At 46.0% G+C, this 14,131-nt stretch overlaps 1 protein-coding gene across 2 annotated transcripts in view; it reads left to right on the top strand.

Annotated features, from left to right (window-relative positions):
* ano5a (anoctamin 5a) overlaps nucleotides 1-14,131 on the top strand; it is an 86,433-nt gene that overhangs the window by 31,675 nt on the left and 40,627 nt on the right. For both annotated transcript variants that reach the window (XM_045706231.1, XM_045706230.1), the window contains exons 3-6: nucleotides 7,389-7,496; nucleotides 10,037-10,105; nucleotides 11,268-11,390; nucleotides 12,129-12,290. In XM_045706231.1, the coding sequence (XP_045562187.1) occupies nucleotides 7,389-7,496; nucleotides 10,037-10,105; nucleotides 11,268-11,390; nucleotides 12,129-12,290 (462 nt within the window). The remainder of the gene's footprint in view (nucleotides 1-7,388; nucleotides 7,497-10,036; nucleotides 10,106-11,267; nucleotides 11,391-12,128; nucleotides 12,291-14,131) is intronic.

Raw genomic sequence — 14,131 nt, 5'->3', positions numbered from 1 at the left:
CTCTCTCTCTCTCTCTCTCTCTCTCTCTCTCTCACCTCTCTCTGCTGCTCACTCACTTCCATCCCTCCTCTCTCTCCTCTCTCTCCCCCTCTGAATGTCTGAGTGAATGTGGGCTTGTCCCAGGATGTGACTGGACTGGTGAAGTATGAGCATGTGAGGTAGTAAAGGAGAGGGGGAGAGAGTAAGTGAGTCTGTTTGGGGCTCGTCGTCCGTGTTGCACCCAGAAGAAAGCACTCTGGCTGTGTAAAAGACCCAGCTGCCTTTCAGCTGATGCAGACATAGTGGAAGTCACAGCTGATGCAGACATAGTGGAAGTCACAGCTGATGCAGACATAGTGGAAGTCACAGCTGATGCAGACATAGTGGAAGTCACAGCTGATGCAGACATAGTGGAAGTCACAGCTGATGCGGACATAGTGGAAGTCACAGCTGATGCGGACATAGTGGAAGTCACAGCTGATGCGGACATAGTGGAAGTCACAGCTGATGCGGACATAGTGGAAGTCACAGCTGATGCAGACATAGTGGAAGTCACAGCTGATGCGGACATAGTGGAAGTCACAGCTGATGCGGACATAGTGGAAGTCACAGCTGATGCGGACATAGTGGAAGTCACAGCTGATGCAGACATAGTGGAAGTCACAGCTGATGCAGACATAGTGGAAGTCACAACTGATGCAGACATAGTGGAAGTCACAGCTGATGCACACATAGTGGAAGTCACAGCTGATGCGGACATAGTGGAAGTCACAGCTGATGCGGACATAGTGGAAGTCACAGCTGATGCGGACATAGTGGAAGTCACAGCTGATGCGGACATAGTGGAAGTCACAGCTGATGCGGACATAGTGGAAGTCACAGCTGATGCGGACATAGTGGAAGTCACAGCTGATGCGGACATAGTGGAAGTCACAGCTGATGCGGACATAGTGGAAGTCACAGCTGATGCAGACATAGTGGAAGTCACAGCTGATGCAGACATAGTGGAAGTCACAGCTGATGCAGACATAGTGGAAGTCACAGCTGATGCAGACATAGTGGAAGTCACAGCTGATGGCTCTCAAGAGAAGACAGGCTATGTGCACACTGCCCACAAAATGAAGTGGAAACTGAGCTGCATTTCCTAACCTCCTGCCAAATGTATGGCCATATTTTGATAAACACATATTTCCCTCAGATTACACAGATCCACAAAGAATTCTAAAACAAACCCGGGCCTAGGAGGTAAAGTGCTCTTCTTCTTCTCCTGTCCTCCCCCTCTTACTGTAGCTACCTACGGTAACAATCAATCAATGTGTTTGTGAGAGGTAGAGGGTGTGGAGACTGGGGGACGGGGAGATGAGGTACTGGGGACTGGAAGACTGGGGGACTGGGGGAACTGGAATGCTGAGGGAACTGGGAGACTGCAAGACTGGGGAACTGGGAGACTGGGTATCGGGGGACGGGAGACTAGGGGACTGGGGTACTGGGGAACGGGGTACTGGGGGACGGGAGACTGGAGACTAGGGGACTGGGGAACGGGGTACAGGGGGACGGGGTACTGGGGGACGGGAGACTGGAGACTATGGGACTGGGGTACTGGAGACTAGGGGACTGGGGTACTGGGGAACGGGGTACTGGGGGACTGGAGACTAGGGGACTGGGGTACTGGGGAACGGGGTACTGGGTACTGGGGGACTGGGAGACTGGAGACTAGGGGACTGGGGTATTGGGGAACGGGGTACTGGGGGACTGGGAGACTGGAGACTAGGGGACTGGGGTACTGGGGAACGGGGTACTGGGGGACTGGAGACTAGGGGACTGGGGTACTGGGGGACTGGGAGACTAGGGGACTGGGGTACTGGGGAACGGGGGACTGGGAGACTGGAGACTGGAGACTAGGGGACTGGGGTACTGGTGAACGGGAGACTGGAGACTAGGGGACTGGGGTACTGGGGGACTGGGAGACTAGGGGACTGGGGTACTGGGGAACGGGGGACTGGGAGACTGGAGACTAGGGGACTGGGGTACTGGGGAACGGGGTACTGGGGGACTGGAGACTAGGGGACTGGGGTACTGGGGGACTGGGAGACTAGGGGACTGGGGTACTGGGGAACGGGGGACTGGGAGACTGGAGACTGGAGACTAGGGGACTGGGGTACTGGTGAACGGGAGACTGGAGACTAGGGGACTGGGGTACTGGGGAACGGGAGACTGGAGACTAGGGGACTGGGGTACTGGTGAACGGGAGACTGGAGACTAGGGGACTGGGGTACTGGTGAACGGGAGACTGGAGACTAGGGGACTGGGGTACTGGTGAACGGGAGACTGGAGACTAGGGGACTGGGGTACTGGGGGACTGGGAGACTGGAGAATAGGGGACTGGGGTACTGGGGAACTGGGTACTGGGGGACTGGGAGACTGGAGAATAGGGGACTGGGGTACTGGGGTACTGGGGGACTGGGAGACTGGAGAATAGGGGACTGGGGTACTGGGGGACTGGGGAACGGGGTACTGGGGGACTGGGGAACAGGGTACTGGAGGTCTGGGGACTACCTGGCCCAGTGGTTGTTGTGCTACTGTAAATCTATGAGCAGCGAGGATTGTCCCGTCCAGAGGGCTAGCTACTGTAAGGAGCAGACAAGGAGGACTCTTGTGTGAGTGAGGGGTACTAGAGGATGTTTTCACTATGTGTTAACTGGGACTAGTAGGTCTATGTCTCTATGAGGAGGATGCTATTCATATCTATTGGGACAGGGCAGCATCACTGTGTTTGTGAGGATAGACTAAAGAGGATGTCTAGGCCTAGTGTGTTGGCTGGGAGTCTATGTCCAGTGTGTTGGCTGGGAGTCTATGTCCAGTGTGTTGGCTGGTCGTCTCTGTCCAGTGTGTTGGCTGGGAGTCTACGTCCAGTGTGTTGGCTGGGAGTCTATATCCAGTGTGTTGGCTGGGAGTCTATGTCCAGTGTGTTGGCTGGACGTCTATATCCAGTGTGTTGGCTGGGAGTCTACGTCCAGTGTGTTGGCTGGACGTCTATATCCAGTGTGTTGGCTGGGAGTCTATGTCCAGTGTGTAGGCTGGGAGTCTATGTCCAGTGTGTAGGCTGGGAGTCTATGTTCAGTGTGTTGGCTGAGAGTCTATGTCCAGTGTGTTGGCTGGGAGTCTATGTCCAGTGTGTAGGCTGGGAGTCTATGTTCAGTGTGTTGGCTGAGAGTCTATGTCCAGTGTGTTGGCTGGGAGTCTATGTCCAGTGTGTTGGCTGGGAGTCTATGTCCAGTGTGTAGGCTGGGAGTCTATGTCCAGTGTGTTAGCTGGTTGTCAATGTCCAGTGTGTTGGCTGGGAGTCTCTGTCCAGTGTGTTGGCTGGTCGTCTATGTCCAATGTGTTGGCTGGGAGTCTATGTCCAGTGTGTTGGCTGGTCGTCTATGTCCAGTGTGTTTGTTGTGCCAATTCTATTAGCATGTGATCCAGACTGTAGCTGTGTTAGTACGGCCAGCTCTAGCATATGTGGTTCAGTTGCTTAGTTATTTATAGGTCATGTGAACAGCTGTACCAGCAATGACAGGGAACAGGTCTCCTCTTTCTCAATAGGGCACTCCTTCCTGTGTGTGAGTCAGAGCAGGCTATTTCTTTCTCTGCGGGCTGTAGCCTACCACTTGGCCCATTCCCGAGGCTGCAGTGCTTGGGCAACATGGCTGGCATCTCCTCTGGGGGGAGGGTGGGAGTGGTCATTCAGTTACCCAGAAAGGCAGAGTTTCAAAAAGGTGCTCTAAATAAGAAAATAAATTGGAAGTACGTTTAGAGTTCAAAGGTCGAGTCCATGTTTGCCTGAACCTAGATATATTGCAGTTTGTCTGGCAAGACAGCACAAACAGATCTGGGATCAGGCTCGGGCCAGGCTGGATGCACCGGGATATCAGAGGAGGCTGGTGGGAGGAGGTATAGGAGGACATGCTCATTGTAATGGCTGGAAGGGTATACTAAGGCAATGTGAAAATTCTATAGCAATATAGAGTGTGAAAGCGGCAGTGCGTTTGGACAATTAATAGACACTGCAGTAAATAAAACCTAATCAAAATATCTGTCTTGTCCAAGACCGAGGGGGAAACCAAACTCATTCTGATTGGCTGGGCTTGCTTCCCCAGTGGGTGGGCGTGGCTGCCAAGTCAGTGGGCCTATGCCCTCCAAGGCCCACCCATGGCTGAAACCCTACCCAGTCTTGTGAAATCCATAGCTTAGGGCCTAATGAATTGTTTTTAATCGACTGATTTCCTTATATGTACTGTTGCGTTTAAATTCTTCCCCAGTATATAAACAAGCCATTTGCCACACAGACCTTCCATCATTCACTTTGAACTGGACTGTGTGTGTTTACAGGAAGTAGGCCCTGCCATCATTCACTTTGAACTGGACTGTGTGTGTTTACAGGCAGTAGGCCCAGCCATCAGTCATTTTGAACTGGACTGTGTGTGTTTACAGGAAGTAGGCCCAGCCATCATTCACTTTGAACTGGACTGTGTGTTAACAGGAAGTAGGCCCTGCCATCATTCACTTTGAACTGGACTGTGTGTTTACAGGCGGTAGGACCTGTCATAATTCACTATGAACTGGACTGTGTGTTTACAGGCAGTAGGCCCAGCCATCATTCACTTTGAACTGGACTGTGTGTGTTTACAGGAAGTAGGCCCTGCCATCATTCACTTTGAACTGGACTGTGTGTGTTTACAGGAAGTAGGCCCTGCCATCATTCACTTTGAACTGGACTGTGTGTTTACAGGCGGTAGGACCTGCCATAATTCACTTTGAACTGGACTGTGTGTGTTTACAGGCAGTAGGCCCAGCCATCATTCACTTTGAACTGGACTGTGTGTGTTTACAGGAAGTAGGCCCAGCCATCATTCACTTTGAACTGGACTGTGTGTTAACAGGAAGTAGGCCCTGCCATCATTCACTTTGAACTGGACTGTGTGTTTACAGGAAGTAGGCCCTGCCATCATTCACTTTGAACTGGACTGTGTGTGTTTACAGGAAGTAGGCCCTGCCATCATTCACTTTGAACTGGACTGTGTGTGTTTACAGGAAGTAGCAACAGCGTGACTTTAGATCATTAGTACACATTCATCGAAAGCCACAAAAAACACCTGAATGGATTTCTGTAAATATGTAAATACCACTGTAGTCCCCTTACATGTGTAAACTTTACAGTCCTATTGATCAAACAACCATGAAAAGGTAGGCTCTCTCCCTCAGTTATGCACATCAACAACAAGATCAACTAATGCTAGCCAGAGCAAGATGAGCTGAAATATAACATAGGAACATTAGATAAACTCTCTCAAACTTTTTCAGCGAGTTGTCCGTCAAAATTGCACTGATAAACGATGGGGAATTGTAGCCTACTCTTCCTTCTGTGCAGCTTGTCTGCAATGATGCATGCTTGTCCCAACCAAGCACCCAAGCTAACTGGCTAAAGTTGTCTAGCTTGCTAATTAGCGACTTCCAGACACAAATGAGAGAACTCCTCACTCCGACCATTTTACTCGCCGTAGCAAGTAATGTTACCTAGAGCAATGTATACATGTTAGGCAGTATTGACTCAAGACGGGGGTTTGCTTTCCGCTATCTGTAGCCATGTCCTATGGCTGCATATATAACCTTGATTTAAGAAGCTTCAGGTAGCTTAAGCCAGGTGCATTAGAGAATATTATTCTAAGTTACAATTAAAATACTAAACCGTACTTACGTGTCATCAATCTAAGAAGCCTCTAAGGATACTACAGTTACCTATAGCAATGTTTACATGTTACCTAGAGTGTTGGTGACTAACTAGTACTTTTTGTCTACGTTTACTGACACCGGTCATATTCAGCGGGTGTTGCACAGTCGTAAATTCATCAGTTATTCTGCTCTCTGGCACACTCAGACGAGAGCGCTCTGAAATCGGAGTAGATAGCCAGAGTGAATTTACGAACGCAAGAGATATGCTAAACCAAAATACTAACCAAATGACACCTGCATCTCTAACTGTGTATGGCCACCGAAAAACGATATGAAGGGAGAAAGTCAATCACTCACACACACACACACACACACACACACACACACACACACACACACACACACACACACACACACACACACACACACACACACACACACACGAGATCCTCCTAGCTATCTAGCTAACGTTAGGCTCCATGTTTTTAGCTTGCTGCATAAATAGATACGCTAGCCTATTAGCGACGTTATGACTGATTTTTGATCATTACCCTTGCTAGTTTGTTTGTTTTGGTATTCGCAGCCTAAGTTACATTTGTCCGTTTTTGTCCAAAATATTGAGTCACTGAAACTGAAACAGTACATCCCGAATTCAGGCAGCAAACAATGTTCCAGGCCAGCTGGGATTGAAATTATTTATTTATTTATTTATGACCTTTATTTAACTAGGCATGTCAGTTAAGAACAAATTCTTATTTACAATGACGTCCTACCGGGGAACACTGGACTAACTGCCTTGTTCAGGGGCAGAACGACAGATTTTTACCTTGTCAGCTCGGGGATTCTGATAGCAATATGTTTTGGGACTACCAAGAAATGTATTGGTGAATTATATTAATCATGCATTGAACTCCATCCATCTATTCTGCCAACAATACCTTAGCGTACTTCATGGAATGTTAAGTGAAATTGAACCTATTTTTCCAACCTCTTTATAAAGTTAGTTTTGTAGCGTAAACTGGGAATTTGATTTTTTTTTAAATGACTGATATTAGGATTGTCTGTTTGCTTCATATCTGCAAAGTAGTTAAAACGCTGTCAGTTCCACTCTAAAGCCATGGTTGAAATTGAATTGCGTTGCTCTTGCTCGTGGCATGTCGTCCGACCTCTGCAGAAGAGAGGTAATACTGTGTTGCTGTGTGTGATTCTTCATCTTGGTATGGATGTATCTAGTTACAGTAACATTATATGGATTGATTTGCAGTGGCGTTGCTGTGCTTTGGAAGAGTGGCTCAGCCTTGGCTGTATTCAATAATGTACTCATCTACTGTTTAATTCTGCCTCGAAACTCCTGTTTGAAACGTTTAAGAGTTGGAGTCTGTCTACCTTACTGAATGCATCTAAGGCTGTCCTTTGTTATGAAGTACCTTATGGGCCAGCTTCCCAGACAGACACATAATCTCTATTGATATAAAGCTTTTCAGTCAAGGACTTAATGTGTGTCTGGGAAAACGGGGCTTTGTCTGTGTATTTCAGCTGACCGCGTGTGTGTGTGTGTGTGTGTGTGTGTGTGTGTGTGTGTGTGTGTGTGTGTGTGTGTGTGTGTGTGTGTGTGTGTGTGTGTGTGTGTGTGTGTGTGTGTGTGTGTGTGTGTGTGTGTGTGTGTGTGTGTGTTGTCGCTCTCCTCTCAGGTTGACAAGCATCAACAGAGTAAGGACTCTGTGTTCTTCCGTGATGGAAAGAGGAGGATTGACTTCATCCTGTCCTATGTAGATGACCGAGACGGAGAGAGGAAACAGGTGAGATGCAACATTCAGAAACACACCTGCGCTCACTATTACTGTAGCTATTACCTTTTCTATAACGTCAAATAGTTGTTAAACGCAATTTACTAGTTATCACAAGTTATTCCATGTACTGTAATTGTACTGTAATCTGTAATGTACTGTAATTGTACTGTAATCTGTAATGTACTGTAATTCAAAGTGAGACTAGGTGCTGGTTTCTGAGCACAGGACACTTAGCCTGGGAGTAAACCAGACTGAATGTTCTGCTCCATTGTGAGTTTAGCCTTCAGTTTGGTTTAACCAGGCTACATGACTAGTATTTGGCAGTACTACAGTTATACAGTGTGAGTCAGTATAGAAGCATACTGTACGACATAGTTGTCAGTAGCAGCTAGTTTTCTCTTGCCAAGCTGTTCATAAAATCACTCACTATGTTGATAGTGTTAAAGGGGAAATGGCCGGTGACACTGCTTCTTCAAAGTCCAATATCTTGAAAACTTGACTGCCAACATGCAAAACATTTTGGGGGCTAATGAAAAAAAATACCAAAATATAGTTTTGGAGTGGATTTTTCCCTTTAATATTTTAGAGATAAGCTACAGTAGCTATGATTGCTGATTCTAGCCAGCCTCATGGAATGGAATGTCCTTATCATCAGCCTTGCTTTTGCGTTAGCCTTGAATTGACACTTAGTTTCCTTGGTTAATTAGTTATTTTAGTGTATTTTGAGTACTGAGTACGGCGCTCCCATGTCCCCATATGTTAGGCTACTGGACTGGCCTGGTCAGTAGCTTCATACTGTATGTTAGGCTACTGGACTGGCCTGGTCAGTAGCTTCAAGCTGTATGTTAGGCTACTGGACTGGCCTGGTCAGTAGCTTCACGCTGTATGTTTGGCTACTGGACTGGCCTGGTCAGTAGCTTCAAGCTGTATGTTTGGCTACTGGACTGGCCTGGTCAGTAGCTTCAGGCTGTATGTTAGGCTACTGTGCTGGCCTGGTCAGTAGCTTCAGGCTGTATGTTAGGCTACTGTGCTGGCCTGGTCAGTAGCTTCATACTGTATGTTTGGCTACTGGGCTGGCCTGGTCAGTAGCTTCAGACAGTATGTTTGGCTACTGGACTGGCCAGGTCAGTAGCTTCAGACAGTATGTTAGGATGCAGCTAGCCCAGGGACTAGTAGCTACAGAGTGAATGGTCCAGTGTGTCTGGTACTGGGGTGTTAGCCCTAACACCTTGTTGTTACTGTCACTTCATGGCTGGGAGGCCTGTCCAGCTCTGCTGTCAGCTCTGCTGTGTCTGTCTGTCCTGAACCTCACACACAGTCACCACACTCACTGCCCACCATACTGACCCTAGGCCTGGGCAGGAACTGTCACACAGACACAGTCACCACACTCACTGCCCACCATACTGACCCTAGGCCTGGGCAGGAACTGTCACACAGACACAGTCACCACACTCACTGCCCACCATACTGACCCTAGGCCTGGGCAGGAACTGTCACACAGACACAGTCACCACACTCACTGCCCACCATACTGACCCTAGGCCTGGGCAGGAACTGTCACACAGATACAGTCACCACACTCACTGCCCACCATACTGACCCTAGGCCTGGGCAGGAACTGTCACACAGACACAGTCACCACACTCACTGCCCACCATACTGGCCCTAGGCCTGGGCAGGAACTGTCACACAGACACAGTCACCACACTCACTGCCCACCATACTGACCCTAGGCCTGGGCAGGAACTGTCACACAGATACAGTCACTATTTCTGGAATGTTATAGTTGGATGTGTGGTAGCAGGAAAGTTGAGGCCCTCTTCCTGTATGATAAATGCAGATGACAAAGCAGTGAAATTGATGGAGGAAGTTGTATTTCTAGTGCCAAGACAGATGATAAACTTCCCATTACTGTGTGTTTCTATAGCAACGCGCATGCCCCGCCCACCTGAGGGTCTGTCTTTTTCAGCAGTATTTCCTGTGTTTGAGGGATGCAAAATCCACTTATCACTTTAAATCTCACTGGATTGATTGCTTTCATTTTACTCCTGTGACTCTTTCGTACTCTTGCTTGTGCCTGATGTTTTTCCCCCATTAGCATTACCACCGTGGAAAAGTTCGCAATGACCTGTCAAACACACCCTGGTAATGGCTGACATGGGTTCAATAAGATACATTGTCTTTCAGTTCAATCTGTATGAACGCTAAAGCTTAGTCAGGGATTTAACGCACCGTCTCCACACTTACATCACAAGAAAGAGTAGAAAGATAACTTTTATTTTGATGAGTGTACATTTTTTGTGGGATTGAAGAAAGAAAAAATATATATATTTAATTTAAAACAGTTGAAATTAAAGCAAACTTCTGAAAATGAAGACTGGGATTATAGTGATATTATGTCTGATCTCACAAACAATATAAATTATTTTTTAGATAGGTGTCGTCTAACTGTTACATTTATCAGAATTGTTTTCAAAACCTTTGAACAATTTCGATGACCATTGCTAGTTGTTATGTTCCTCTCCTTTATTGTTGTTTGTCAACAGGAGAGGCGGAAGGAGTATGAAGCTAATTTACAGAAGGCAGGTCTGGAGCTGGAGACAGAGGATCAATCGGTAAGATTCCTGCCCTGAAGGTTCATTCGGTTAGATATAACCAAGTTATGGTGAATAAATAAATACCCTGGTCTTAGATTTGTTTGTGCTGTGTTGCTAACACCATTGGACCATAGAAGTTAGTAACGAAGCAATGACTGATCTGGGACCAGGTTAGTGAATAACACCATTGGACCATAGAAGTTAGTAGCGAAGCATAAACTGATCTGGAACCAGGTTAGTGAATAACACCATTGGACCATAGAGGTTAGTAATGCAGCATAAACTGATCTGGGACCAGGTTAGTGAATAACACCATTGGACCATAGAAGTTAGTAGCGAAGCATAAACTGATCTGGGACCAGGTTAGTGAATTACACCATTGGACCATAGAAGTTAGTAGCGAAGCATAAACTGATCTGGGACCAGGTTAGTGAATTACACCATTGGACCATACAGGGACAGACTGTACTGGGGGATACCATTACTCTTTCTCACCACCTGGGGGAGGTAGATCAATAGAAAACATCACAGCACAGTTCAGGAAAAATGGCTTGTTTGTGGTGGTGCAAGGGAACCACAGTAGCTCAATTCTGCTATTGGGACAGAAATGGATTGTCCTTGAGAAACCCTAGAATGAAACTGATATGACTGTCTGTCTATCTTTGTCTGTCTGTTTGTTTCTCTGCCTGTTTCTCTGCCTGTTTCTCTGGTCTATTTCTCTACTTGTTTCTCTGATCTGTTTCTCTGCCTGTTTCTCTGGTCTAATTATCTGCCTGTTTCTCTGCCTGTTTCTCTGGTCTAATTATCTGCCTGTTTCTCTGCCTGTTTCTCTGGTCTAATTATCTGCCTGTTTCTCTGTCTGTTTCTCTGTCGGTCAATCTCTCCATCTCCACATCTCTCCATCTCCACATCTCTCCATCTCCACATCTCGCCATCCCACCATGTCACCGTCTCTCCATCTCTCCATCCTACCATCTCTCCAAATCTCTCCATCTGTCCATTTCACCATCTCCCCATCTCTCCATCTCTCCATTTCACCATCTCCACATCTCGCCATCCCACCATGTCACCGTCTCTCCATCTCTCCATCCTACCATCTCTCCAAATCTCTCCATCTCCCCATCTCTCCATCTGTCCATTTCACCATCTCCGCATCTCTCCATTTCTCTCCTCCAATCAGGAGTCAGATGACGGTAAGACATACTATGTGAAGATCCACACTCCATGGGATGTGCTAGCCACCTATGCCGATGTCCTCAAGATCAAGGTTCCCTTCAAGGCCAACGACATCCCCGCCCACAAGGTACAGTATGCAGCCGGGTATCCTAGTGGTTAGAGAGGCGAGCCAGCAACCAGAGGGTTCCCGGTTCCAATCACAAAACCGAAAGGAAACATCTGGTCAGGACACATTTCCGTAGACTGTAGGGAAGATCTGTTTGTGCTCTTGCTAACTCCATTGCTTTCATTGTCAAGCCAAACACAATTGGCCATCAGGCTACATGTAAATGTAAAACTAGCACTCAGGTTAGGAATGTAAAACTAGTACTCAGGATAGGAATGTAAAACTAGTACTCAGGATAGGAATGTAAAACTAGTACTCAGGATAGGAATGTAAAACTAGTACTCAGGATAGGAATGTAAAACTAGCCCTCAGGATAGGAATGTAAAACTAGTACTCAGGCTAGGAATGTAAAACTAGCACTCAGGCTAGGAATGTAAAACTAGCACTCAGGCTAGGAATGTAAAACTAGCACTCAGGATAGAAATGTAAAACTAGCCCTCAGGTTAGGAATGGTAAACTAGTACTCAGGTTATGAATGTAAAACTAGCCCTCAGGTTAGGAATGTAAAACTAGCCCTCAGGTTAGGAATGTAAAACTAGCCCTCAGGATAGGAATGTAAAACTAGCCCTCAGGTTAGGAATGTAAAACTAGCCCTCAGGATAGGATTGTAAAACTAGTACTCAGGATCGGAATGTAAAACTAGCACTCAGGTTAGGAATGTAAAATGATAAATATTCTTAAAGTCTCCTCTTCCACCAGGACATCCCCATGAACTGGCTGTTCACTCCCTTCCGTCTACCGAACCACATTATGAATCCTGAACCAGACTACTTCACCTCACCCTTCAACAAGGAAAAGATTGACTTCTTCCTTATCGATGACAAGGAGACCTTCTTCCCTCCCTCTGTCCGCAACAGGATAGTAAGTACTGCACCGTCATTAGGGTTTATTATAGGAGCATCAAGTGGACTGTCATTAGGGTTTGTTATAGGAGCATCAAGTGGACTGTCATTAGGGTTTGTTATAGGAGAATCAAGTGGACTGTCATTAGGGTTTGTTATAGGAGAATCAAGTGGACTGTCATTAGGGTTTGTTATAGGAGAATCAAGTGGACCGTCATTAGGGTTTATTATAGGAGCATCAAGTGGACTGTCATTAGGATTTGTTATAGGAGAATCAAGTGGACTGTCATTAGGGTTTGTTATAGGAGAATCAAGTGGACTGTCATTAGGGTTTGTTATAGGAGAATCAAGTGGACCGTCATTAGGGTTTATTATAGGAGAATCAAGTGGACTGTCATTAGGGTTTGTTATAGGAGAATCAAGTGGACTGTCATTAGGGTTTGTTATAGGAGAATCAAGTGGACTGTCATTAGGGTTTGTTATAGGAGAATCAAGTGGACCGTCATTAGGGTTTATTATAGGAGCATCAAGTGGACTGTCATTAGGGTTTGTTATAGGAGAATCAAGTGGACTGTCATTAGGGTTTGTTATAGGAGAATCAAGTGGACTGTCATTAGGGTTTGTTATAGGAGAATCAAGTGGACCGTCATTAGGGTTTGTTATAGGAGAATCAAGTGGACTGTCATTAGGGTTTGTTATAGGAGAATCAAGTGGACTGTCATTAGGGTTTGTTATAGGAGAATCAAGTGGACTGTCATTAGGGTTTGTTATAGGAGAATCAAGTGGACCGTCATTAGGGTTTGTTATAGGAGCATCAAGTGGACTGTCATTAGGGTTTGTTATAGGAGAATCAAGTGGACTGTCATTAGGGTTTGTTATAGGAGAATCAAGTGGACTGTCATTAGGGTTTGTTATAGGAGAATCAAGTCAATCAATCAATCAATCAAATGTATTTTTATATAGCCCTTCGTACATCAGCTGATATCTCAAAGTGCTGTACAGAAACCCAGCCTAAAACCCCAAACAGCAAGCAAAGCATGTGAAAGAAGCACGGTGGCTAGGAAAAACTCCCTAGGAAAAACTCCCTAGAAAGGCCAAAAACCTAGGAAGAAACCTAGAGAGGAACCAGGCTATGAGGGGTGGCCAGTCCTCTTCTGGCTGTGCAGGGTGGATATTATAACAGAACATGGTCAAAATGTTAAAATGTTCATAAATGACCAGCATGGTCAAATAATATTAATCATAGTAGTTGTCGAGGGTGCAACAAGCACGTCATTAGGGTTTGTTATAGGAGAATCAAGTGGACTGTCATTAGGGTTTGTTATAGGAGAATCAAGTGGACCGTCATTAGGGTTTGTTATAGGAGAATCAAGTGGACTGTCATTAGGGTTTGTTATAGGAGAATCAAGTGGACTGTCATTAGGGTTTGTTATAGGAGAATCAAGTGGACCGTCATTAGGGTTTGTTATAGGAGAATCAAGTGGACCGTCATTAGGGTTTGTTATAGGAGAATCAAGTGAACTGTCATTAGGGTTTGTTATAGGAGAATCAAGTGGACCGTCATAACACTTATTTCTTATCATAGATTTAAATGTAGCCATTCAAGGTATTCCTGTAAATATAGTGGCTTCTAGAATGAATTAATAGAATATTAAACTTTCACCTCTCCTTCTACAGGTGTACTAAATGACCTTTCCTCCTACAGGTGTACTAATGACCTTTCACCTCTCCTCCTTCAGGTGTACTAAATGACCTTTCACCTCTCCTCCTACAGGTATACTAATGACCTTTCATTTTTCCTCCTACAGGTGTACTAAATTACCTTTCACCTTTCCTCCTACAGGTGTACTAATGACCTTT

The sequence above is a fragment of the Salmo salar genome, chromosome ssa23 (assembly GCF_905237065.1).
Source record: "Salmo salar chromosome ssa23, Ssal_v3.1, whole genome shotgun sequence".
Classification (NCBI taxonomy): Eukaryota; Metazoa; Chordata; class Actinopteri; order Salmoniformes; family Salmonidae; genus Salmo; species Salmo salar.
The sequence above is the reverse complement of the archived record's forward strand: the minus strand, read 5'-3'. Positions and strand labels throughout refer to the sequence as shown.